Genomic DNA, 25,273 nt, shown 5'->3' on the forward strand with positions numbered 1-25,273 from the left:
CATCCCTCGGGCACATCCTCTGCTAGTTATAAACTGTTCTAGTTGTTTCCTTGTTCCATCTTGTTGTCACACATACATTGTGCAGAGCTCAGGAACCCCCAGGATGAGCCTCACATACATGAGACCTGCTCTGTGAAATCTCTTGCGTGTTCAGCAGACTGAGCCTAATTCAGGAAACGCTGCAGCCGTGCTAAAGGCAGGACATTGAATGCTTGAATTACCATTTAGGACACATCTGTCAGAGGCTGCCATTGCTGGCCTCCCTCTCACAATGCTGGTTGCCTGGCTGTGTCTTACTATTACAATTTTTGAGCCAGAGTCTCAGGAAATTCCATTAACGAATTTCGGATCCGAATTTCTTTGAAACAGGAACTAATATTACCCCTGTAAATGAGGTTGAACAACATGACAAGATTTTTTTTTTTATCCGAAATACGGATCCGCTGCGGCTGAGGGTTGCATTACAGGCAGGAAATACGAAATTCCGTTGACGGAATTTCGTTCCGTTACGAACATTCGTTATATTGAAGTTAAAAAGCAAAGTACATTTGTTAATATATTGGAGTTGATGGTAGTTTTTTTTTTCTATCCGAAATACGAAATTCGGATCCGAAATACGTTAACGGAATTCCGTATTTCGGATAAAAAAAACAACTACCACATCGACTCCAATATTAACAAAGGTATGTTCGTAAAGTTACGAAAATGTGCCGAAACTAACGAAAATTAGTATTTCGTACGAATCCAAATTGAGTTTCGGACACGAATTACGAAATACGAAATAACGGATATTCCGAAACGAAACGGAACACATTTTTTGACGGCGCACAAGTCTACTCACTGTTGGTTGACTCACTACCTGTGCTGGAAGTCTGTTCAAGCATCAACTATTCTTTAGGTAAAATAGCACTTTCTTGGGTTAGGTTTGAACTTTCCTCCTGCTAGTTTGAGGTCGTGTCCCCGTGTTCTTGTTCTTAGCCTCATGCCGAAAATACTGCCCTCCTGAACTCCATTTTAGTCATGTCCTCTTTCTTTCTTTCTCTCTGGATTTGCCCATCTCTGGATTCATTATCTGGTATCTGGTGATAATTAGATCATGACCTTCTTCTTGCTACTGGTAATCCTTCAACCTCCTTCCTCCTGCTGGTAATCCCTCTTCTGATAATTAAAGCTCTATACAGGGGGCTCTGGACCTCCTTCCTCCTGCTGGTGATCCCTCTTATGATCATTAAAGCTCTTTACAGGGGGCTCAGGACCTCCTTCCTCCTGCTGGTGATCCCTCTGGTGTTAACTAAAGATCTGTGTAGGGGATCAGGACCTCCTTCCTTCTGCTGGTGATCCCTCTGGTGATAACTAAAGATCTATATAGAGGAATCAGGACCTCCTTCCTCCTGCTGGAGAACCCTGTAGTGATAACTAAAGGTCTATATAGAGGAATCAGGACCTCCTTCCTCCTGCTGGTGATCCCTCTGGTGAGTAACTAAAGATCTATATAGGAGAATCAGGACCTCCTTCCTTCTGCTGGTGATCCCTCTGGTATTAACTAAAGATCTGTGTAGGGGATCAGGACCTCCTTCCTTCTGCTGGGGATCCCTCTAGTGATAACTAAAGATCTATATAGAGGAATCAGGACCTCCTTCCTCCTGCTGGGGATCTCTCTAGTAATAACTAATGATCTATCTAGTGGAGTCAGGACCTCAGCTTCTTTTTGCTTCTTGGTTTTATATCCTTTAGAATTGACCTGTATTTGGCTGTACCCATTATGCTCTCATTCCTGACCAGTTTTCCAATACCTTCTAATGAAATGCATCCCCACTACATGATGCCACTACTATGCTTTACAGTGTGGATGGTGCTCTCAGGTATATCTGGAGTGGTATTGGCTTTCTTCCACAGATAGCATTTTGCACTAAGCCCAGTTCTATTTTAGCCTCCCCAGACCAGAGAACCATTTTCATGTTAGCCTTTCTAATGCTCTGATTAGCCATCTGCTGAGTTTTGATGGCTGGCCTACCTTAGCCAGAATCATGGTTGTGTCATATTCTCTCCATATTTAATGAATGTATTTGCACTTTGAAGGATGTTCAAAGCTGGAGATCTATAACCAAACCATGACTGGTGATTGGACTGGTTCTGAAAGTTGCTCTTTGTGTTGCTGTTTGTTTAGATTTGCTTTCCAACAAATTATGAGATCTTCAAGAAACACATGTATGTATTTTAAGATCATATGACACTTTAATTGAGCCAAGGTGGCTCCATGCAATCAATTATGTGACTTCTAAAGGCAATTGATCACAGTGGAGCTTATTTAAGGGTTTCACAACAAATGGGACAAATACTTGTGCAATCATTTTTTAATTATTATTATTATTAGTAAATAACTTCAACATTTTGGATGTCTATGGGCAACATTTTTTTGTGTTCGGTAATAATCCGTGTTTAAATGAGCACAAGCAATGCTATAGAAATGTTTTATCAAATATATATAATATACAGTAAGTATATATTCTTATATACAGAAGACATTTAAGCCGCCACTTTATTTAGCTTGTCAGAATCTCGTTGTGCACTATCCGCCATCTTCTCCTGTAGGGCTGACCTTGTGTGACCCGTCACTCCCTCCGACATCTGGCACAATCGCACATTCCTGCGATTGCAGTTGTTTTTGGAAGGCATTCGCATTGTCTTGCTCCATCTCCTCTGCTTCCCGCTGTCTGGATCAGCTCGCCTCCTGCGGCAGGAAAGTGACCGCAGAGTTTGGGGCTTTTCATGCTATTGGGAATGTGAAACACTGCTCCCCTGTGAATGCTTCCTGAAGAGTGAAGCAGCTGGGAAAGCTTCCAGAGAATGATCAGAGTAGAGTCTTGTAATATGTTATCCATTGATTGATGCAGAAAATTTGGAGTTTAAATGATGTCCTTTATTGGCTACCTTAAGTTATTAAAGTGGACCTTGCTTGAAAATGGAAGGCTCGCTTATTTGGTAGGCCCTCCCCACCCTCAGATTAAATTATGTTCAGTTAAAGTAGTTTTAAGGCCTACCTAAATAACATTGAGAAACCGATTTATAAATGTTCCACATACGCTGGGCGAATGCCACTTACCCGACATTATGGTCAAAGAATGGAGCAGAGGAACATAGGAATACACTGTGCTCCTCAGCTTTATCTAGTGGTGGGACTGCTCGGCCGAAGATTTATATACTGGTCCCTACATGTGCGCTGGGCATTGTGTATCATCATTTTTAGTTAATAAAAACACTGTTTTTATCTTTTTTCCATTGCTTGTTACACATCAGCGCTGCTGATATCTTGCAGCCATGTCGTGTCTGCATGCACTCCAGTGATGGCTTCAGGGCAGGTTTCCTTTTAGTGATAGCTGTGGACCAGGCCTGTGTAATGTGTGTTGAAATGACCAATTGTAGCCTCTATTGGAAGCCCGTGTGACAAGGTGACAGGCCAGAAGGACAACTAGGGGACATGGACAGAGCATTGTCACCCTTTAACAAGTAGTGCCTGAACAAGGACCTTCATTGGAAGATCACCAGGGCTTATTTTAATGAAATTTTCAGGTATAAAAAGACTGGATGTGAGTTTTGGAATGACTGTTAAAGCTTCTCTGAGATGTTAATGATTGGGTTTACATCTACTTTAGAGAAAAAATTGTAAAAGAAAAAAAAACTTACACCCAACTTCTAGACAAGGATGAAATTATTGGCCATTTTTCCAAATCCTGGGAAAGCAGAGTACTGGGCCCAAATCCATTGAGAATGTGTCCCAGTACTGGATTTAGGGTCCCCAGATTTCTCAGGATCCAATGAGAAGGGTATGGGGCATTTTCTTCTTTTTCATCTGTTTCTAATTTCGTTTTTTCTTGACCCTGGAGCTCCTTGTTTCTGGGAGTTTCTAATAAAAGATTACTTAGTTCCTCTGCTATGCAGTGGATTGTTCTCAAAGGTTTTGGTGTCTGATGTTATCATGTTGGCATTTTATTTACAAGCGACAGGTTTGTAAGTTCATTTAGTTGACCTTTTCCCCCAGTAATGCATTTTTCAGCAGCTGGCAGATGTAGAGAAGCAAGTTATGTGATCAGCAACTGCTTTGACAGAGAGAGACTCGGAGTGAGCAACAGTCCATTGCTATGCCCTGCACTAGATGCTCTATGCTTCTCTCTAGGTGGGATTATCCTTGTAATAGGATAACATCATGTTCTGATTTGGGTTTTTGCTTGTTTTCTTACTGGAAGAATTCCACCTCAGAACAAACGGCTTCTTGTAGATTACAGTTCTGGAGCAGTGAAATCAGATTTTGAGATTTCTTTTTCCCATTGCAGCCTCTTTGGCAAAACAAAACACAACTCGTGAGGTATTACAATAATAAGTCCAACGGTTCCCCCAGGGGCTCTGATGAAATAAGCTCCCTGCCGTAGTTCCTAGTGCTGTTTTTGCTGATCTCTTGCACTTTCAGGTGTTCTGGCCCATGTTGAGGTGTTCCCATATTTTTTGTTCCATCTGTTCCATCTTTGTTGCTCATTAGTATAAAATGCATACCAATCTATCAGGGGTGGTGGGACCAGCTTTGGATGGAGTGGAGAATGGTATAGAACCCCTACCAGGTTTTTTATTGCTTCTGAATTGGGATGGAGGAGCACTAGACTCAAAGCTTGATGGAGTTCCAACTAAATTGAATGATTACTATAGTGTGGCAGCTCTTTATTACTCGGTGGAGCCCCAATAGGGTTACTGGGAGAGTCAGTTTGTTTAAAGAGAAAGGATGAGATGAACGAGGGATTGGCCTGATATCAATTTTGTATTTGTCATTATACAAGGATCTATCAAAAGTTGACAGCTAACGGGTTTTGTGGGTCTGTCTTATGTAGGACCTTTAAAACATGTTGGGTCTTAAAATCTTGATAGACCCTTTCACTGTGACAAATAATCTGTACAGCCTGGCACTCTTGTTCTTTCTCTCCATAAAAGATTATGATTGCTGTCTGTGCCACTACTGGGAAGATTCACCAGCTCAATGTATCCTGGTGACCTTTGCCTTCCAATGGGGACACTTGTTCTTTTGACTATATGTGTGCTTTTTTCACTCCACAGAATGGAGAGTCTGGCTGCCGGCATGCCCCGAAGTCTAGGGGGAGGATGTGTGACCATTAGGTTCCTTCCTCCCCTGAACCTGTAGGTCACTCTTTGGTAGAGTCCCCAACCTAGTACTCGGTGGTCAGCTTTGGCTGACCATGAGGAATGGGTCTGCCTGGTTTTAGCCAAGTGGACATGACTGCCTTGCCCCTGTCAGGAGCCTTGCACCCGGGGCGCGGGGGGTCAGGAAAGGACTCTATCTCTTTGGGAAATGGACCAGTTAACGCACCCTAGTGGACTTTTTTTGTTTGTGGTCACACAATTTTTTTGTTTACTATGGTGTTTATAGTTTGAGCACACACTCAGGCATTCAATAAAAAACTGTCTCACTGGCTCTTGCTTGCTCCTGTTGATTTCAGCTCTTGAGCTAGTGTTAGTTTTATACACTTGGCACATGTAACAGTTTTTTTATTTTTTTATTACTAGCATCTGCTAAAAGCAGGAATATGTCAGTTTTCAGATGGGAATTTTGCCTGCTGCGTGCTCTGCGCAGTGACAGAACGTTATCTCTGTTTGTATTCCTGGGAGTGCCGCTGTTAACAGGCCGCAACAAGGTCGTTTCCTTTTTGTTGACTCAGTTATATATTTTTCCCCTCTGTACAGGAGAACATTTGACTACTCACTGCGAAATATTAAAGGAACAGAGGGCGAGGATTTTGTATTGAGGGGTCATAACAGATACTGTGATTTCACCAGAGTGTAAAGGATGTGCAATAGTCATAGCAAAAGAACTGGAGTTTCTTTAACAGTGGCTTCTGTGTAACTCTGACCCTATTGTTGTATCATACAGATATACTGTATATGTTATGAGAGGCAAACACAGAATGAGCAGACAGTATGAAACAAGGGAATAGAGTATCACTGCCCACCTCATACACTATTGACTGGCCACTCTGTCACTTAGCTACAACTACTGAGCTGTAACTCCACCACCTCTTCACTGTGCTTTAGTTACATTATATCATTGCTGCCATTCGATCTCAGAACTGAACTTTAGCCTCCTGACCACATACTATTGGCTGTCCTCTGGGTCACCCATCAATAATAGGCTCCCAGTCCTGATTTGTTCCTGTGCTTATGTTACACTGTATTATTTCTGAAAGCTGTCATTTGGTTCACCCTTCAGTGATAGACTTCTAGTTTCATTTGCCCCCTTCTTCCCTTGTGCTTATGTTACACTGTTTTATAACTGAAAGATTTCCCGGGGTTACCCATCAGTGATAGGCTTTTAGTCCTGAGTTGTATCTTCTCCCTTCTTCTCCTGTGGTTATGTTACACTGTTTTATTATTGAAACCCTTCACCTAGGTTACCCATCAGTGATAGGCTTCTAATCCTGAGTTGCATCTTTCCCCTTTTACCCCTGTGCTTGTTACACTATGTCATTGCTGGAAGCTTTCCCCTAGGTTACCCATCAGTGATATGCTTCTAGTTCTAAATGGTATCTTTTCCCTTTCCCCCTGTGCTTGTTACACTGTATCATTGCTGGAAACATTCCCCAAGGTTACCCATTAGTGATAGGTTTCTAGTCCTAAATTGTATCTTTTCCCTTTACCCCTGTGCTCATGTTACACTGTATCATTGCTGGAAACTTTCCCAGAGGTTACCCATTAGTGATAGGTTTCTAGTCCTAAATTGTATCTTTCCCCTTTTCCCTGTGCTTAGGTTACACTGTATCATTGCTGTAAGCAGAACTTGCAGTGTTTATGCTCATTATTTAAATGAATTGAATTGTCAGACACTGATGAGAAAAACACACACCTCGGTCTGATGTGTTACCTGCCAGTCAGGGCTGGAGGTGCGTCTTTCCTTGTCTGTCGTTGATGGCACAACATGTAATAAACAAAATCTTTTTCTCTGTTTCAGGCATCGGAAATCACCATTGAGCTGACCACCTCGCCCAAAGAAAAGCCTGACCCGAGCACTCTGGTCTTCGGCACGGCGTTTACTGATCACATGTTCATGGTCGAATGGTCAGTGGCCAAAGGATGGGAGAAGCCGACCATCAAGCCTTTCCAGAACATTCCCATCCACCCCGCCTGCTCTGCACTTCACTACGCCATCCAGGTGAGTGGGGGGACCACAAATGGCGCTTCTTGGCTGCTGCATACGGTCAGCGGCCACTTTATTAGGTGCATCTATCTGGTATCGATATAGAGACAAGCGGTTTAGAATGAATACAACCTTTTTATGGCACATTTAATGCTTTGGCATGAAAGACTTGATAATTTAAAGGGTTAGTCACAAAAGGGTGACGAGTTTGGAGGAGGCAGGAGAAGTGAATAATCTAGGACAACATAGCTGAACTGGAAAGCTGAATTGTAGAATTTTTCCGAATCGGCTATTTTGGCCTAGATCGTTCACTTCTCCTGCCTTCTCCAAACTCTTCACCCTTTTGTGAATAACCCTGTTAGTATTAAAGCTGAATGAAAATATATATTTAATCGATTTTTATAAACCCAATCAGTGTTAGTACCTGGATCTGACCTGGTATTAGTCTCTTCAGTCCTGTTCAGGATAGCTTAGACTGCGAAAGGGAGAAGCAGCACAGAGAGTCAATCAGTTCATGCACTGACAAGGAGAATACTGATGGGAGGAGAGAGCAGAGCGGCACAGATGAACTTATTACTGTGCTGCTTTTGCTTTTACGGTCTATTCACAGGCTGGTAGTGGGTCCAAGGTGACCTGGGCTCAGAGGAAGTCGGTTGAATGTTGCTGACCATCAGACTAAGGGAATCTTGTGGTGGAAAAGAAGCACTGCAGGGGTAGAGCCCAGCAATGAGAGTAAATATTGCAACAAACGCTGTTTTTTAGTTTATATATTTTTTTGGTCTTGGTAGTTTTGGTTAGAGTTCAACCTTGAGGCTAGGTTCATACCTGCACGACACCCAGGGCCGCGCGATCATGTGCTAGTGCACAGCGATTGCCGCGAGGCCCCATTGATTTCAATGGGGTGACATCCGCGCGGCAATCGCTAAAAAAAGGTACAAGTACCTTTTTTTGCTACTCACTTTTTTAGGGGGTGCCTAAAAAATAATGGCACCCAGAGCGCGATTGGTTCACATCTTAGCGACTCCCGACTGCGTGAAAATCGTGCACAAGACCACAAGAATTGCCGGTCAGGAGTCCCCTAGGTGTGAACTTAGCCTAAGGGGCCAAAAAAACATTGTCCGCATTGTTACTCCACCAGTCTGACGCGGTGAGATTAGACAGGGCAGGTCTGTGTGTATGGCAATGTTTTTTCCTTTCTGACCCAGTTAGAGTGCGGAAATAGAGGGTACAGCCAGGAAACCGGCATTTCCAGGAGCTCAGCGTAGGAGAACTTCTTGAAAATCCCTGAATCTTGTGCAGTTTTATCCTATTTAGATCACGTTTATTTTTAGCCATAAGCTGCTCCTGGAGCCGGCGTGGTGATGTTAACCCTCGTGGTGGGTTGTGTTGGGGCTTTCACAGTGGGAGGATTGTTACTCCTCGCTGGTATGGATCAGCATTGTTGGTCCATGTGAGGTCATGCTCAGATTGTTGTCCATAAGTATGTGGAGCTGATGTACATCTACAAACTGCCCATTTTAGAAGCAAATCCCTTTGTCCCTCTTTTCTCACAACTGGCCCTCTTTTGGGTCTAATCAAAATACATATATCATGATACATATTCAAATATTTAAGGTGTAGGTATGGTCTAACCTTTCTACGGCTTTTGGTAGAGTAGGGAAGGATTCGAGAGCCCCTGCTAAGCTATGTGGGTCGGCATAGCCCCTTGTTGTCTTTACCAGGAGCACATGTGACAGGGTGACAATGCAAGTGCACAACTGGGAGACTGGGACAGAGCGTTGTCACCCTTTACCAAGAACTGCCTGAACAAGGACCTTCGTGGCAGGATCACCAGGGATTACTTTGAATGAAAACTGCAGATTTGAAAGGATTGAAAATGACTTTTGGAATTACAGTAACTTGTTAAAGTTAGAGACTTTAGAGCTAAAATAACTTATTTATTTTGAATTCTTCTTCCTGTACATTATCTGCCATACTGTTCATTCTCCACTGAAATGACAGTCTGCTGTGCTGCAGTTACTTTATGATTATGGAATCCTTTGTATCGCTTCTGTACTTCATGCACTCATTGCATGATGATGTCATTTGTATCTCTTCTTTACATTGTATCCCATGCACTCATTGCATGATGATGTCATTTGTATCTCTTCTTTACATTGTATCCCATGCACTCATTGCACGATGATGTCATTTCTATATTTTCTATACATTGTATCCCATGCACTCATTGCATGATGATGTAATTTCTATATTTTCTATACATTGTATCCCATGCACTCATTGCACGATGATGTCATTTCTATATTTTCTATACATTGTATCCCATGCACTCATTGCATGATGATGTCATTTCTATATTTTCTATACATTGTATCCCATGCACTCATTGCATGATGATGTCATTTCTATATTTTCTATACATTGTATCCCATGCACTCATTGCATGATGATGTCATTTCTATATTTTCTATACATTGTATCCCATGCACTCATTGCATGATGATGTCATTTCTATATTTTCTATACATTGTATCCCATGCACTCATTGCATGATGATGTCATTTCTATATTTTCTATACATTGTATCCCATGCACTCATTGCATGATGATGTCATTTTTATCTCTTCTGTACCTTGTAGCCCATGATGCCATCAGTATATCTTCTGTACATTGAGTCCGTAGCACTGATTGCATATTGATGCAATAACCTTTATCTTATCTCCCTCAGTTGTTTGAAGGACTGAAGGCTTATCGTGGTGTTGACGGTAAGATCCGATTGTTTCGGCCTCAGATGAACATGGATCGAATGCTGCGTTCTGCCATCAGAATGACTTTGCCGGTATGTGAGAAAGAATGCAGCTCAAACACATTTTATATGACGTATCTATTTTATTACATTGCAGTCAAATACCCTCCCAGCATTAGCCCTCGGCCCATGAAAATGTCTTACAGACCAGAAAACAGATCAGACTTGTTGTTGCTGACATTTGTGTGTAAAGACTTGCAGAGAATGTAAAATATGTCAGTCTATCTCCTCAATTATTATACTTCTGTGTGGTGGTTATCACTGTGCTTAAAGGAGGAACTTATCCTTAAAGTGACAACAAAGGCACCTTTAGAAACATTCAATAATGGCAATTTACTTATAGATAATTGCAGACTTTTTATTCTTTGCAGACCTTATTTTTTCGTCTTCCTCCCCATTCTTCCCACGATCAGGGCCAGATTTCCCACAAGGCCAACGGAGGCCCGGCCTCGGCAGGGAGCAGAGGGGCGGCAGGGATTCTTATTGCCCCATGCTCAGGACATGAAGTTCCGGTCGCCGGACTGTTAATCGTTTTATGCATTTAGCTCTGCACAACCCACCACGAGGGTTAACATCACCACGCCGGCTCCAGGAGCAGCTTATGGCTAAAAGCAGAGCTAAATGTACAGCGCAGCCTGCTCGTCCATCCTCCCCCAAACTCCCAAACCCTCCCGCCCTGCTGGGTACCTCTCTCCCTGCTGGTGATATTCTCTTCAGGATGGAGAGCGGGGAGCAGGCCCTTCCCTGCTCTGCTCTGTGTATACAGTGAGAGGGGAGAGCTGCACTGGCAGCCTTCCCCTCTCAGCTGTCACAGGAGTTCCAGCACAGTACTGTGCTATAACTCCTGTATTGGAGGTGACAGGGTCAATAAAGAGAACCTGTCACCTTTAACTGCTATCACACAGGTGCTTGTTAGCTCCTGTGTGATAGAAATAAAGTTAAGTGGGAAAAAAATATTACATTAAAATAACAAATTGATACAAAATTATAAAATAAATAAAAATTAAGAAAAAAAAGTAAAAAAAATAACAATAAAAATAAAAAGGTGATAAACTAAAAACCTAGAACTCTAGGTCTGGCTCCTGGAAGATGTGACATCATCTCATGGGAAAAGGGAAAAATGCCTTTCCTCCTGAGATATGGTAAGATTTTACAGTTTACGGATGAGATTTCCCCGGAAGGAACTGGTGATGTCGCCTTCCTAGGATGCAAATGGGAGTCCAGGGCTACATCCCCAGTGCCTCACCCAAACAGGAAGTGAAAAAACAGTTATTGTAAGTGAAAGAAAAATATGTTAGTTTGCTTTTGATTGTAAGATGATTTCACACCAGCAGGCAGAGCTGCATTCTGATGTGATTTTTATTAAAGGTCCTCTAGTAGCAGATCTTCATTCTGGTAAGGCTGGCCTATGGGCTTGTTCACTATATGGCTTTTATGGCCATTTTTGCATTCTTGGCAAGCAAATTCTGACCCAGAATGAAGTTTGGTTGAGGTCCTAAAGCCACAGGACAGACATCAGTTCTGCTGTACAGGTTTTGTTTACTGCACTCATGCATGCAACGCAAGGAGTGTGATTATACACATCCACATTCTCTGTATACCTGCTGAGCACCTGACCTGACTTATTTGTTGCTGGTGATGTAAAAATGTCTACTGTCTTCTGACCAGAACAAAATGTTGGGAGTCTCTCATACTAGGCACAGGGGGGGATGATGAGAACCCCTCATAATGGGCACAGTAGATCTGCAGACCTGGGAACTCAGCACAGGGATGGTGGGAGCCTCTCATAATGGGCACAGCAGGTGGTCAGACCCAGGAACTCAGCACAGGGATGGTGGGAGCCCCTTATAATGGGCACAGCAGGTGTACAGACCTGTGAACTCAGCATAAGGATGGTGGGAGCCCCTCTTAATGGGCACAGCAGGTGGGCAGACCTAGTAACTCAGCTCATGGACCGTGGGATCCCCTCATATTGGGCACAGCAGGTGTACAGACCAAGGAACTCAGCACAGAGATCGTGGGAACCCCTCCTATTGTGCACAGCAGGTGTACAGACCTGGGAACTCAGCACTGGGATGGTGGGAACCCCTCATAATGAGCACAGCAGGTGTACAGACCCGGGAACTCAGCACATGGTCGGTGGGAACCACTCATATTGTGCACAGCAGGTGTACAGACCCCGGAACTCAGCACAGGGACCATGGGAACTTCTCATAATGGGCACAGCAGGTGTACAGACCCGGGAACTCAGCACAGAGAAGCTGGGGACACTCATAATGGGCACAGCAGGTGTACAGACCCAGGAACTCAGCACAGGGAAGCTGGGGACACTCATAATGGGCACAGCAGGTGTACAGACCCCGGAACTCAGAACAGGGAAGTTGGGGACACATAATGGACACAGCAGGTGTACAGATCCGGGAACTTATCAAATTGATTTCATCAATAAAGACCCCAAGAGATAGAAGACCTTCAAGTGTTTTTTCATTCTCCAACATCCACCAATCATGGACCGACCCTTTACATTTAGTTTGATTTTAAAAATTCCTAAAACTTCTTGTGAATGATATTCAGAGCTCGTTCACATCATTTATGTTTAGTTGTCCTTTAGCAGTGATTGTAAACCGTGTTTTACGACCGTGAGATTGCTGACAGGAAGTTGGCTGCACGCAGGAAAATATCTTCCTTCCCGGAGACCTCTAACCTAAATTCAATTTGTGTTTCCAGCCTTTCGATCAGAAGGAGCTTCTGGAGTGCATCAAGAAACTGATAGACGTGGAGAGAGAGTGGGTGCCAAAGTCCACCGATGCCAGTCTGTACATCCGTCCCATGTTTATCAGCATGGAGGTGAGAACCCGTCCTGATTGGAAGCCATGGTCAGGGTTTAGCCAAACTGTACAGGATTATGGATGTGACCAATCGTAGCAGTGTGTGACGGTTGATCGGGGGTCTCTAGGATCCATTTAATTGATTTTTCCAAAAAAACATTTGTTGCTTTTATTCACTGAAGCTATTTTTATATTTACTTGCAATTGATCAATATTGGAAGGTTAGGAATCCCTAATGGAAGATTTTCCCTAACTTCCTGTTGTGGTGACAACTGTAATCTTTTGGATTTTCCAATACTTTGACAATGGTCACCAGGACACAAAGGGAGGGTGAATCTTCCCAGCATGGACACGGGCAACAATAAAAGCTTTTCAGGGGTTCTAATCCTTCCATACAATTTGATAGAGATGCACATGGTTTGGGCTAGAGATACACAATAAATATGAAGTTTAACCAGCTTATATTTTGGCTTTTCTTGATTCCCCCCTCATCAATATGCTAATGGAATTTTAATATACAATCTTTCCATTTTCATGACATACCTCAGATTAGACCCAGTGACATCATCACTGGGCCTGTGTGCTTCTCTGTGAAATGCAGTCATATCATGGCTGGTAAAAGGGGCCGTCAGGGTGCTGTACATAACTTCCTAAAAACATCACAGCCCCCTGCCTCAGTACTCCTTTCAAGATTCCTCAGCCCTGATGCAAGCAGTGGGCTGGCTCTTGGGAGGAGTTATGCAAATTTCAAAAAAACCTTGATGGGTGGATGTCAGTCTGGAGGAGTGAGCGTCCCTAAGCAGACTGCATTTGCCTCCTGAGCGCCTGAGGTAAAGCTCACATGTGATGCTGAGCCTCCATGATTGGAAAGACTGAAATCAATTTAATGTAAGGGGCGGGCCAGAGACAGTCAGGCCGGGGAGGAAAGTGTCAGATGTTGCTGGATGTCCTCCAGGCAGGAAATTAGTTGGGATCTATCTGACTTGCTGCAAATTCTAATGCACATTGTGAGAAGCTCGCAGTGTGCAGTGAAATCAGAGTGAGGGGAGGAGCCGATACACTGTGCAAAGACTGAAGGGAAGGAGTTCAGCTTTAGGAGATCAAGTATGATTGGTTGTTCCCGGTTACTGTATATGTCAGCGCTATTCCATCATCTCAGATGACATCAGAGTTTTTCTCATGTCTGCAGCCCTCTCTAGGTGTGAAGAGACCGTCCAAGGCTGCAATCTTCGTCATCCTCAGCCCGGTCGGGGCTTATTTCCCAAGTGGGGCTTTTAATCCAGTGTCACTGTGGGCCAATCCGAAGTACGTCCGCGCCTGGAAGGGAGGCACCGGAGACAGCAAGCTCGGAGGGTGCGTGTTACATTGTAATAACTTGAAGCTTCCGTCCATATTCGCCGTGATGACCTCAGTGCGTCGCATAGTTCTGTGTTGTTGGGTCAGGGGTCTCTGTAAAAATCAGTGAACGCTCTATGGGGTAACCAAACTCCGGCCCTCCAGCTGTTGTGGAACTACAAGTCCCATGAGGCATTGCAAGACTCTGACAGCCACAGACATTACTCCCAGATGCATCATGGGATTTGTAGTTTCACTACAGCTCTGGGGCCAAAGTTTGCCTATACCATACCTACAATCCTTGCCCTGCATTGATGAAGTACTTTAGTTATGCTCCTTTAACAATTATGCAGGACCTGGGTCAGTCTCATTTTAAAGAAGAACTCCTGGCACACATTTGATTAACCCTTGCAGTGGGGCTACCCCGGCATTGCAAGGGTTAAGCAGTCATTTTGTTTTAGGGGGGGTCAAATAAAAAAGATATACTCCCCTGATCCCTGGTCCCACGGCTGTCAGCGATCACCTGCCGTCCCCTCAGCTCCGGCTGTGGAATGTCCCTAGGCATCCTCACGTCCAAAGCAAGTCAATGGACTGTATAAGCCATGATGACGTCAGCGGTCATTAGACTGCAGGAGCCGGGGGAGGAGAGGCTCAAGGGATCCGTATAGCAGCCAGGTGTGACCGAGGATCAGGTAATTAAATCTGCTTTATTTCACAGCCGAGACAAAATTGGCACTTAACCCTCGCAGTGCGGGGGTAGCCCCATTGCAAGGGTCATTTTTTTTTAATTGTTCCCGGATTCTCCTTTAATGTGGCGAAGAGAAAATGATCTCACGTATTAGACTTCCTGTGAAACATGATTACCATTCGCAGTCCACTGATCTGATCTGGAACTGTTACCTGTTCTGTCCCCAGGAATTACGGGAACGCCCTGTTTGCTCAATACGAGGCTCAGGATGCCGGCTGTCAGCAGGTCCTCTGGTTATATGGGGAGGATGAGCAGATCACCGAAGTCGGGACCATGAACCTCTTCCTGTACTGGACAAATGAAACTGGAGGTAGGTTATTCCTTTCGCTGCTGGAAATACTATCTGCCTGGCTGTCACTGCTCTTCAAAGCTGAACCCCAGGCAGATATAAATACACATATTAATGTAACTGTATTCATTAATACATTGATATTAGGGATGTACCGATACCGTTTTTTTGGTATAGAGTGCGATACCGAATACCGATACCAGAAGTCCCATTAAGGAAGCCAGGTGGTCTGTAATGACGCGCCACCTGGCTTCCCGATTAGCAGGAAAACCATCTCAATGCTCCCTCGTCACTTGTGACGAGAAAGCATTGAGCCGGCTTTCTGGCTAATCAGGAAGCCGGGCGCCGTTTAATGACTCCTGATTGGTCCAGAAGCTAGCCAATCAGGAAGCTGGGCAACACGTCATTACACGCCGCCCAGCTTTGATTGGCCTGGGAATCTGACTCCATGCTCTCTCGTCACCAGATAACGAGGGAGCATGAAGCCAGTTTTCTTGCCAATCAGAAAGCCAGGGGGTGTGTAATGACTCGCCGTCCGGCTTCCTGATTGGCCAGCTTCCTGACAATCAGGAAATTAGGCAGTGAGTCATTACATGCTGCCCGGCTACCTGATTGGCCGGGAAGCCAGCTCCATGCTCCCTCGTCACAAGTGTAATGACTCGCTGCCTAGCTTCCTGATACCGGAAGCTCAAGTATCGGGCTAGGCATCTGAGCATTTGGGCAAGTACAAGTACTCGGCCAAATACTTGGCATCAACACCAATACCGATACTACTATCAGTATCGGTGTATCCCTAATTAATATGTGTATATCAGTCTCTTGCAATTCCTGAACAGCAAAACTCGTGCGATCAATGCACTGTACCGTGCAACTCACCTACTGTGCATGTACTCCTTTTTTTTTTTTATAATTCTTTATTTTGTAAGGCACGAACATCCATACAGAAACATTGCATACAGTCTGCCAACAATATAAATCTAGGCTCACAGTGTGCGGTGTTAATATCAGGTTCGATCTCATATGTATGGATTCCATAACTTTTCCATTTAGGCAACATTGATAACATTAACAATAGTAATAGGGTACAATAGGCTTCGGACCCCAGCATAAATAGGTGTTATGTGCTTCTCTCCCTGAGTTGCCCCATGCATGGTTGTGGCTCGGATGTCCCCTCCCATCCCCACCCGAGTATTGTAACATGGTGATCTGATCTATGGAGTAGTGAGCGGTGACGACAGGTAGCTGACTTGTACTCCTTTTTTTAATTGCATCACAAAGCACAGTATTGTGGTTCCATACTCAGACTGGGGAGGGAGAAACAGCACAAGGAGCCAATCAGTTGTACTGCAGTTCATGGAATATGCTGATAGGAAAAGAGAACGGAGTGACAGAGAGTTTCACCCATGACTGTGCTGCTTCTCTTTCACTGTCCAGTCATAGGCTGGGTGCCGGTCCAAGCAGCTGTTAAATGAGCATTAAACATGCAGCAGATTTTTTGATTGGTGTCAGGTGGGAAAAGAACAACAGAACTGATACTTTGTTTCTTTATGTATACACCTTTTATATCCCAATCATCTTCGTGCATTAGGTGATCATTCAATTGTCATGAAATAATGTGCAGAGAGTAACTTTATTGTAGAAGATGTGTGTGTGTGTGGCAGAGAGCGCAGATCCGGGTGAGGGCAGATGGTCGGAAGACAAATTCATTTCAAATCCAATTTAGGGCTTAAATGTTACTACAGAAAATAAGAGAAAAGAAAAGAGTACAACACATTAGATTTTGGGAGTCTGGTAAATATTTCCCTCATTGTTATCATAATAGAAGTCAAAGCCGAAGTCTAGAAACTACCCTTGAAGTGAAGCCCTTCCACCCTGCAAGGGGGAAATGCTCGTTCTTATCTAGGGGTAGAGGAACAAGGTTCAATGACTTTGTAGTACAGGGGCCCGAGTGGATGCAGACTGATTGGATAGTTTATCTAGGTCCTCATATTATATAGTTTTGGTTGATTATGCCAATGGTCAAATTGTAACATGCATGGTGACCCTCACTCTCCTCTTCTGAAATACTTTGTGCTGCTGTGAGATATTAGTATATAGGATGATCCTTTTTTTCCTCATATTCAGGGCTCTCTGATGTCTGGCAGTAGTCGGTTGGTCTTAAGGTAGCCACACACATATCTATATGATCATATAAGGCCACTAAAATGATCTTTAGGCCCCATTCAGAGCTGCACAATGGTGTAGTGGTTAGCGCTTCTGCCTTGTAGCACTGGGGGTCCGTGGTTCAAATCCTTGTCACTATCTACAAGGAGTTTGCATGTGCTCCCTGTGCTTGTGTGGGATTCCTCCAGGAACTCTTGTTTCCTTCCACACTCCAAAGACATGCTGGAAGGTCCATTGATTGTAAGCTGCTAGAGGGAAAGGACTAATGCGGACTATGTAAAGTGCTGCGTAAATTGTCAGCACTATATAAGAATTACCACTAATTCACACTGGTCCAATGTGTTAATAGTGCCATTCAATGCAACGTACCTACAGTGCATGCACTCCTTTTTTTAATTGCATCACAAAGCACAGTATTGTGGTACCATATGTGGTGGCATGATCAGTCGCATTGCGGGTGGAAGGTGCATTTGGAGTGCCATTCTAATGAATAGCATCGCAACACACCTCCCGCACTATTAACGCGCAATAGATGCATTGTGCGGTACAGAACCGTGTAATTAACCAAGATCAATTAAATGATCTCCAGTAGGATCAAAAATTAACCCCTGCACTGCAAGGTTTAAGTGCTCATTGTGGTCTAGTGAATGGAAGAAAGAAGATACACTCACCTGATCCTCGGTCCTGCGGCGGTGACAGCTCAGCTCCCCCCCCTCCACTCCGGATGTGGAATGTCTTTCAGCATCTTCATGTCTAATACAAGTAAATGGACTATGATGATGTCACATGTCCTTAGACCGCTGGAGCCCGGGGGGAGAAGAGGTTGCAGGAACACGGTCTAGGAGCCCCGATGGGATCGAAGATCAGGTAAGTATATTATCTTTGTTTGCTACTCTAGACCAAAACAAGCAGTTACCCTTGAAATACGGGGGTAGCTGCATTGCAAGGGTTAACTTGTGAAAGTCCTGGAGTTCCACTTTAATATCCGTTACATGTATTACTGATTGTGTTTTTTTATTTTTTAGATATTCTCAGTTGATCACACAATGAGGATCAAGATTGTGTTTGATATTTGAATTGGTGATAGATTGCCTGCGAATGTTCATATCTACCGTGTTTCCCCGAAAGTAAGACCTAGTTCGGTGGTAGGTCTTATATTACAAACATGCAGTATCTCTACATGTATGGCCACCGTCACACTGGCAGATACAGGTAGATGTGCACACGGATATATTTATCTCTTGCTCAGATGCTGCCATGATAGAGGGGAAGTGAAATAAACTCCCCTTCCTAGAAGTTCCCAGATCGTCTCTCGGCACATCTGCTGAACTCGCACATTTTTATCGGGTTCATTCTTCAGCCGCTGGGTGTCAGATTCCTCAGCCTGGCGGATTTATGACTAATGTGACACTCGGCGCTCGGGGCCCCATTCATAAAAGAGATCACTCAGCAGGTGGCACGGCCATTGACATCTGAGGAGTCGGATGTTGGAAGGGAGAATACAATATACCAAGGGTAGGTAACCACAGCAATCCAGCTGGTGTGAAGATACAGATCTTATCTTGCCACTGGAAGGCATGGCTGTGGCTGCCAGAGTCTTGCAGTGTCTCGTGGGACTTGTAGTTCCTCAACAGCTGGATGCCAAGATTGCCTATTTACACAATACAGTGTGTGAAGATTTCCAACTCCTTTAGTAAGTCAGTCTCAGTATCTGCAAAGGATTTGTTAACTTAACGGAATTAATATTTTTTTTTCTCTGCACCTGTCACATTCTGTTTTCTTATTGGTTGTCATTATCATAACGCAATGAATTACTTTGTAACTTTGCAGAACTAGAATTGGTGACTCCGCCTCTAGATGGAATCATTCTACCTGGAGTTACAAGGCGCAGTATACTAGACCTCGCCACCAAATGGGTGAGTACTGATCTGTATGGAGCAGTGCCGGGACAAGGGGCTCTGGCACCCAAGGCGAGGATGCCAAAGTGTGCACAAACCCCCCACCCACCACCACCACCACAAAGGAGAAGTATTGGGAGAGTAAACTATGCTCTTCCCAATACTTAGAGCCAATGTGGGCCACTGCAGCTGTCACACACCGGCTCTATAGATCGAGAACTGAGCGATCACAAACCGCTGATCACCCAGCTCACAGCTTCTCCATGCAGAGAACAATGGCTGTACGGAAAACACTGAGCCAGTCACATCAGTTTCTGCACCAAAGAAGCTTACATTCTAATGTTCTCTCCACAGTCACACTTGTTATTATCACGCTATTATTATTATTATACATTTACAGGTGAAACTCGAATAATTAGAATATCGAGCAAAAGTAATTGCAGTAAGTGCTGCAAAAGGGGTCCAAACCAAGTACTGAGTACATATGCATGCTTGTACTTTTCAGAGGTCCGATATTGTTCTATGTACAATCCTTGTTTTATTGATTGCATGTAATAATCTACTTTTTTGAGGTTGTGGATTTGGGGTTCTTGGGGTTTTCATGAGCTGTAAGCCATAATCACCACAATTATGACAAATCACGGCTTGAACTATCTTGCTTTGCATGTAATGAGTCTCTCTCATATATTAGTTTCACCTTTTAAGTTGCATTAGTGAAATAAATGAACTTTGCACGATATTCTAATTATTCGAGTTTCACATGTATATAGCTGACATACACTATAGTGCTGTACAGAGAACACAGAGCCAGTCACATAAGTCCCTGCACCAGAGGAGCTTACACTCTAATGTCCCACCACAGTCACACACTATTATTATACATTTATAAAGCTCTGACATACACGATAGTGCTTTACAACGAACACAGAGCCAGTAATATCAGTCCCTGCACCAGAGGAGCTTACACTCTAATGTCCTCTACCATAGTTACACACTATTGTTATTACATATCTATATAACTCTCACATATACCACAGTGCTGTACAGAGAATACTGATGACCCCTAGTGGAAGTCGCTCTGTGTAATATTGTGATTTCTGAACACTCCCAGTCTCTGTGATCCTAAAACCGGTATGGCTGACTGTCTATATAAATGGAATGGTTTTGTATGAACAGCATTATATCTGTACTTATGTATGTACGATTCACAATTCTGGGTTCTGTTATTGCATACCAGGGGGGAGAGGGGTGACCGTACTGTTAATAGATAGAAAGGTATGACGCCAGTTATTTTAAAGTGAAGATCCCCTTTAGGTAATGTTTGTGCAGCTCTTTACAAAATGGAGGGAGACAGTACAATTACAATACAATTTCAGTACAATAGGGTTAGGAGGGCCCTGCTCGTGAGAGCTTACAATGTAGTTTTATCCTAAAACCAGAAATCATCGAGCAATATTATTCTAAATTCGGGAGGTGAGACTCGAATAGTTATGAGAGTCCTCATATGAAATATGTTTTGTGCCTTTTAACAGGGAGAGTTTAAGGTGACTGAGCGTTACATCACCATGAATGATCTTCTAACGGCATTGAAAGAGAACCGGGTGAAGGAAATGTTCGGTGCCGGCACAGCTTGTGTGGTTTGTCCAGTTGGAGCTGTCCAGTACAAGGGCGAGGTGAGACTCAGCTGTCTGCGCTTTGATAGAGATTTAGTAGTAGATATAGTTGGTTTGTCTGATATGGGCACAGCTTACCATGTGAAATTGTAGAGCTTCTCAATCTGTGAGCACAGGAGGGCTTTTATTTTCTGCCCAGTGTATAGCTGAGTGCATGCCATCCATACACCATTCCTGCCACTAGATGGAGCTAAGGTGCATAGGAAATTCCTATACTCCTCAGCTCCATCTAGTGGCAGGAACGTTTATATATCAGTCCCATGGTAGTTTTTATGTATTTTTTACTTTTATTAATCCTTTGTTCATTATATTTAATCCTTTTTTATTACATTTTTATGCAATGTTTCCCTTTTCAGGTTTAATTTTTCTCTTAAAGCAAAACCCTGGAGAAAAGTTGTATTAACTAGGGATGCACCGATACTAGTATTGATATAGGTGCCAATACCGAGTATTTGGGCGATTACTTGTACTCGCTCAAATGATCCGATACTTATCCCAAAACTAGAACTTCTGGTCAGAGGGAGATTTCCTCTGACCGACAGTGCTGCGAGGGAACATGGAGCCGGGCCAATCAGGAAGTCGGGCTGTGGGTAATGACCCGTGGCCCCGGATTCCTGATTGGCTTGGAAGCCAGCTCCATGCTGTTTGGCTGGCTCCATGCTGATTGGCCAGGAAGCCGGCTTCACAGCTAATCAGCATCAAGCCGGCCAAACAGCATGGAGCTGGCTTCCCGGCCAATCAGGAAGCCGGACAGCGGGTAATGACCAAAAAAAACCAACTAATTTAAATAAAAAATTGTATTGTTAATCCCCTTTTCCAATTTATAAATAAAAGCAGACAACAATGAGCCTAACCTGCAGCATGCTGTATTTTTATAACAGGCAAAATGTTTTTAACCCTTGCATTGGGGCTTCCTATACACTGTATAGATCGTGATGACTCAGGGACCTTAGACCGCTGCAGCAGAGGAGGAGGGAGTCCCCAGGGACTGATCTAAGTATATGCCGGCTCTGATTTTTCAGCACCCAGGGAAAAACAAGTATTAAACCCTTGCAGTGCACGGTTGCAGTGCAGGTTAAGAAAATTTTTGCCCAGAGTTCTTCTCTAATGAAAGTGGAGAGGAATCCGGTGCAAGGAAAATGTCTATTGTATCAACATAGACAAAGCAGGTGAAGATCTGGCTGATGTTACAGATTACTTTGAAACAAAATGTTTTAAAATTATTAAAAGTAGAGCGAAAGAACAACATTGTGCGTATATACGTTCTAGGGATTCGGGATATTTTCATTTGTAGTTGTAAACAACATTTTTAAATCCATGTATTTTGGGTTTCCACAGAACTTACACATCCCGACAATGGAGAATGGACCTAAAGTTGCTGCTCGTCTATTAAAAGAGATGGTCGACATCCAGGTGAGTTAAAGCTCCCTTTGCGTCTGCTTAAGGGCCAATTCACACCAAATCCAGATCATCTCCAGACCAGACCAGATTGTTTCTGGACCCAAATGCATCCTAATGTATCTCTCTGCTACAGTATTTCTGGCCTCTGTTCCCACCAGCGCAGTCTATTCCAGACCAGACCAGACCAGAAAAATACTGCTTGTCTTATTTTGTCTGGTCTGGAATGCACACAGATCTGGTCCGGAAAATGGTGTGAACCTGCCCTCAAGGTAGAAACACTTTGCACAGTTTATGTTATCAGAACTCCGAGCTCAAAGACTTTAACTTAGATTCCTCACAATAGTCACAATGGATATAAATCCACTTTGTGTGAACCAAATGCCTTTGCAAAACCCTATCAGACCCCTAGTGTCACCTTTGCACTTCAAAGAAGCTATTCAAGCAAGACCTTGTTGAATAGTTTCTTTAGCTATAGAATATGCAGTCCAGTTTTGGGCACCAGTTCACAAAAATGATGTTGTGGAACTGGAGAAAGTGCAGCGAAGGGCGACTGAACTCATAAGGTTTTTTGGGACAGAATTGCTGATAAATACAATCTATCGTCTAAACTCATAAGAGGCATGGAGGAGCTCAGCTATGAGGAAAGATTAGCTGATCTGAATTTGTTAAATATAGTGAGCTTGGTGCCAAATTATTCACTTTAAGGTCACTGCAAAGGACAAGGGGGCACTCTTTGCGTCTGGAGGTAAAGAGGTTTAACCTTTGCATATGGAAATTTGGAATAGACTCCCCCAGCAGCTAGTTCTAGCTAGCTCGGTTAATTGTTTAAAAAAAATTCCTGACACTGTCGGGCTCTCGGTTTGTGACCAAGTGCCCGACTTTTCATAGGGGGTGACCCCAAAATGACTGTCAGTCATTTTGGTGTCACCCCCAATGGTGGCACCTGGGTGCGGGCCGCACCCACCGTGTGACGCCACTGTGTATTCCCAAATGCACAAAATATTACTGGATATTGAGTTGTTAGAGGTATATTAAGCATCAGAGATTGTTGATCCAGGGAATATCCGATCGCCTTATGGAGTCAGGAAGGAATTTTTTTCCCCTGTTGGAGCTAATTGAACCGTGCTTTATAGGGGTTTTTTCCTTCCTCTGGGTCAACAGTGGGCATAGCGTTCTGTTTAGGCTTTTCTTCTTCTTTTTTTTTATATCTCTATAGGGTGAATTCAATGGACTTGTGTCTTTTTTCAACCTGACTAACTATGTAACTATGAAGCGGCGGAATGACAGCTGAAAAGCCAGAAGTGATGTAATCAGCATTGCTTCAGCTTTATTCAGCGGGGAGGAGATTGGCGAACGGAAGTTCGGTGCTTTCTCTCCCCGTTTCCTGCCAACACCCAAGAAGCCATTCCCGGGCTAGAAGGAGGAACAGTGGAGCCCAGGAAGCAAGGCAGGGGTGTCAGGTGGGGAAGGGGGCACCCGTTTACCAGCCCGTGGAAGTGACCCAGTGGCATCTCAGCCATCAGAATCTCTTCCAGTGTGAAGTAGACAGTCCTATGCCTTACGTCGCTGGCAGCCAAAGAGTTAATCTACAGATTACAGTTAGGAAGGGGTTAAATGGAAACTATAATTTGGTCACATTTATTTGATGTATCTTTTTTTTAGGTTCAATAAATAGAATTCTATGTCGGGTTACCACTGTCATATTTTCGGGTCGGCTTCTTGTTTTGGGCAGCACAGTGGCGTAGTGTTTAGCACTTCTGCTTTGTAGCACTCAGGGTCCCAGCTTCAAATCCTGGTCAGGGACACAATCTGCAAGGAGTTTGCATGTTCTCCCTGTGCTGGCATGGGTTTCTTCCGGTTCCTCCCACACTCCAAAGACATGCTGGAAGGTTACTTGGCTCTTGTCTAAATTGGCCCTACTGCGCGTGTGAGATAGGGACTTTAGATTGTAAGCTCCTTGAGGGGTGGGGACTGATGTGAAAGTGCAACTATGTAAAGCGCTGTGTAAATTGTCGGCACTATATACGCACCAATAATAAATGGGTAGATTTTGTTATTTTCTAACTTCTTTTTGTATTGTTTGATTCCAGTATGGAAGGACGGAGAATTCCTGGGGCGTGGTGGTGGGCAGCTCCTAGACCTCCTTCTGAATCCTGAACACAAAGAACACAAGACATACAAGTATAGCCCGCTGTATAGTATTGCCCCGGTGAAATGTGGGTGTTGGTGTTCCAATCTGTGGGTTTAGCTCAAAGAAACCTTTTTTTTTTCCTAGCTGTAGAAATCTGTGAATCACCATAAGCACTTTTTTCCCCCCAATCATATCTTAAATGAAGTGTTATGTTGATGTCCACACACGAAGTATCCATCGGAAATGATCCTCCAATGCACCGTTATCAGGGCACGATGTGAAGACTCTTCAATGCTTTAATGTGGATCATTCAGGGTTTTTAGGCGTTTGGTGATCTGTTTTTATTTCATTGAGGTGAGAAGCACTTAAAAATGTGAACATTTCTGTATCCGAAGCAGCCGAACGGCGTTTTAATTCGGGTGTTTTATACTTCATTATCCGGTGAAGCACAAAGGTTTCTGAAGCACAAAGCTCTGCCAGAGAGCCGAGTCTATTACGTGGTGTGTATAGCTTTGGTATCATCATATGAGAAGGATGGCACTGCCGTTTAGAAATGCTTGGACTTGTAGTTCAGCAACAGCTGGATGACTCCAGTATTCCCCATTCCTCCAGTAATAATAAGACTATAGATCTAAGAGTTCCTGTCAGGACAGCCAGTACCTGCCATGACTGGGGACTCCGTCCAGCCATTGCCCAGATCCAGGGGGTGGTGCCTAGGGATGAGCGGAACCATTTAGATGATTTACTAATTTTCTGAGCTCGTAAATCTGAATGTCACTGATTGACCTTCTAAGGAGAAATATAAAGTA

General features: G+C 43.8%; 1 protein-coding gene across 2 annotated transcripts in view; it reads left to right on the top strand.

The window, feature by feature from the left end:
• Positions 1-24,718, top strand: part of BCAT1 (branched chain amino acid transaminase 1) — a 58,902-nt gene extending 34,184 nt beyond the window's left edge. For both annotated transcript variants that reach the window (XM_018569164.1, XM_018569163.1), the window contains exons 3-11: positions 7,007-7,207; positions 9,921-10,031; positions 12,726-12,845; positions 14,016-14,179; positions 15,077-15,219; positions 19,192-19,277; positions 20,792-20,932; positions 22,271-22,345; positions 24,424-24,718. In XM_018569164.1, the coding sequence (XP_018424666.1) occupies positions 7,007-7,207; positions 9,921-10,031; positions 12,726-12,845; positions 14,016-14,179; positions 15,077-15,219; positions 19,192-19,277; positions 20,792-20,932; positions 22,271-22,345; positions 24,424-24,471 (1,089 nt within the window). In that variant the 3' untranslated portion in view covers positions 24,472-24,718. The remainder of the gene's footprint in view (positions 1-7,006; positions 7,208-9,920; positions 10,032-12,725; positions 12,846-14,015; positions 14,180-15,076; positions 15,220-19,191; positions 19,278-20,791; positions 20,933-22,270; positions 22,346-24,423) is intronic.
• The last annotated feature ends 555 nt before the right edge of the window (positions 24,719-25,273 follow it).

Source organism: Nanorana parkeri, unplaced genomic scaffold, assembly GCF_000935625.1.
Source record: "Nanorana parkeri isolate BGI_ZX_2015 unplaced genomic scaffold, ASM93562v1 scaffold1295, whole genome shotgun sequence".
Taxonomy (NCBI): domain Eukaryota; kingdom Metazoa; phylum Chordata; class Amphibia; order Anura; family Dicroglossidae; genus Nanorana; species Nanorana parkeri.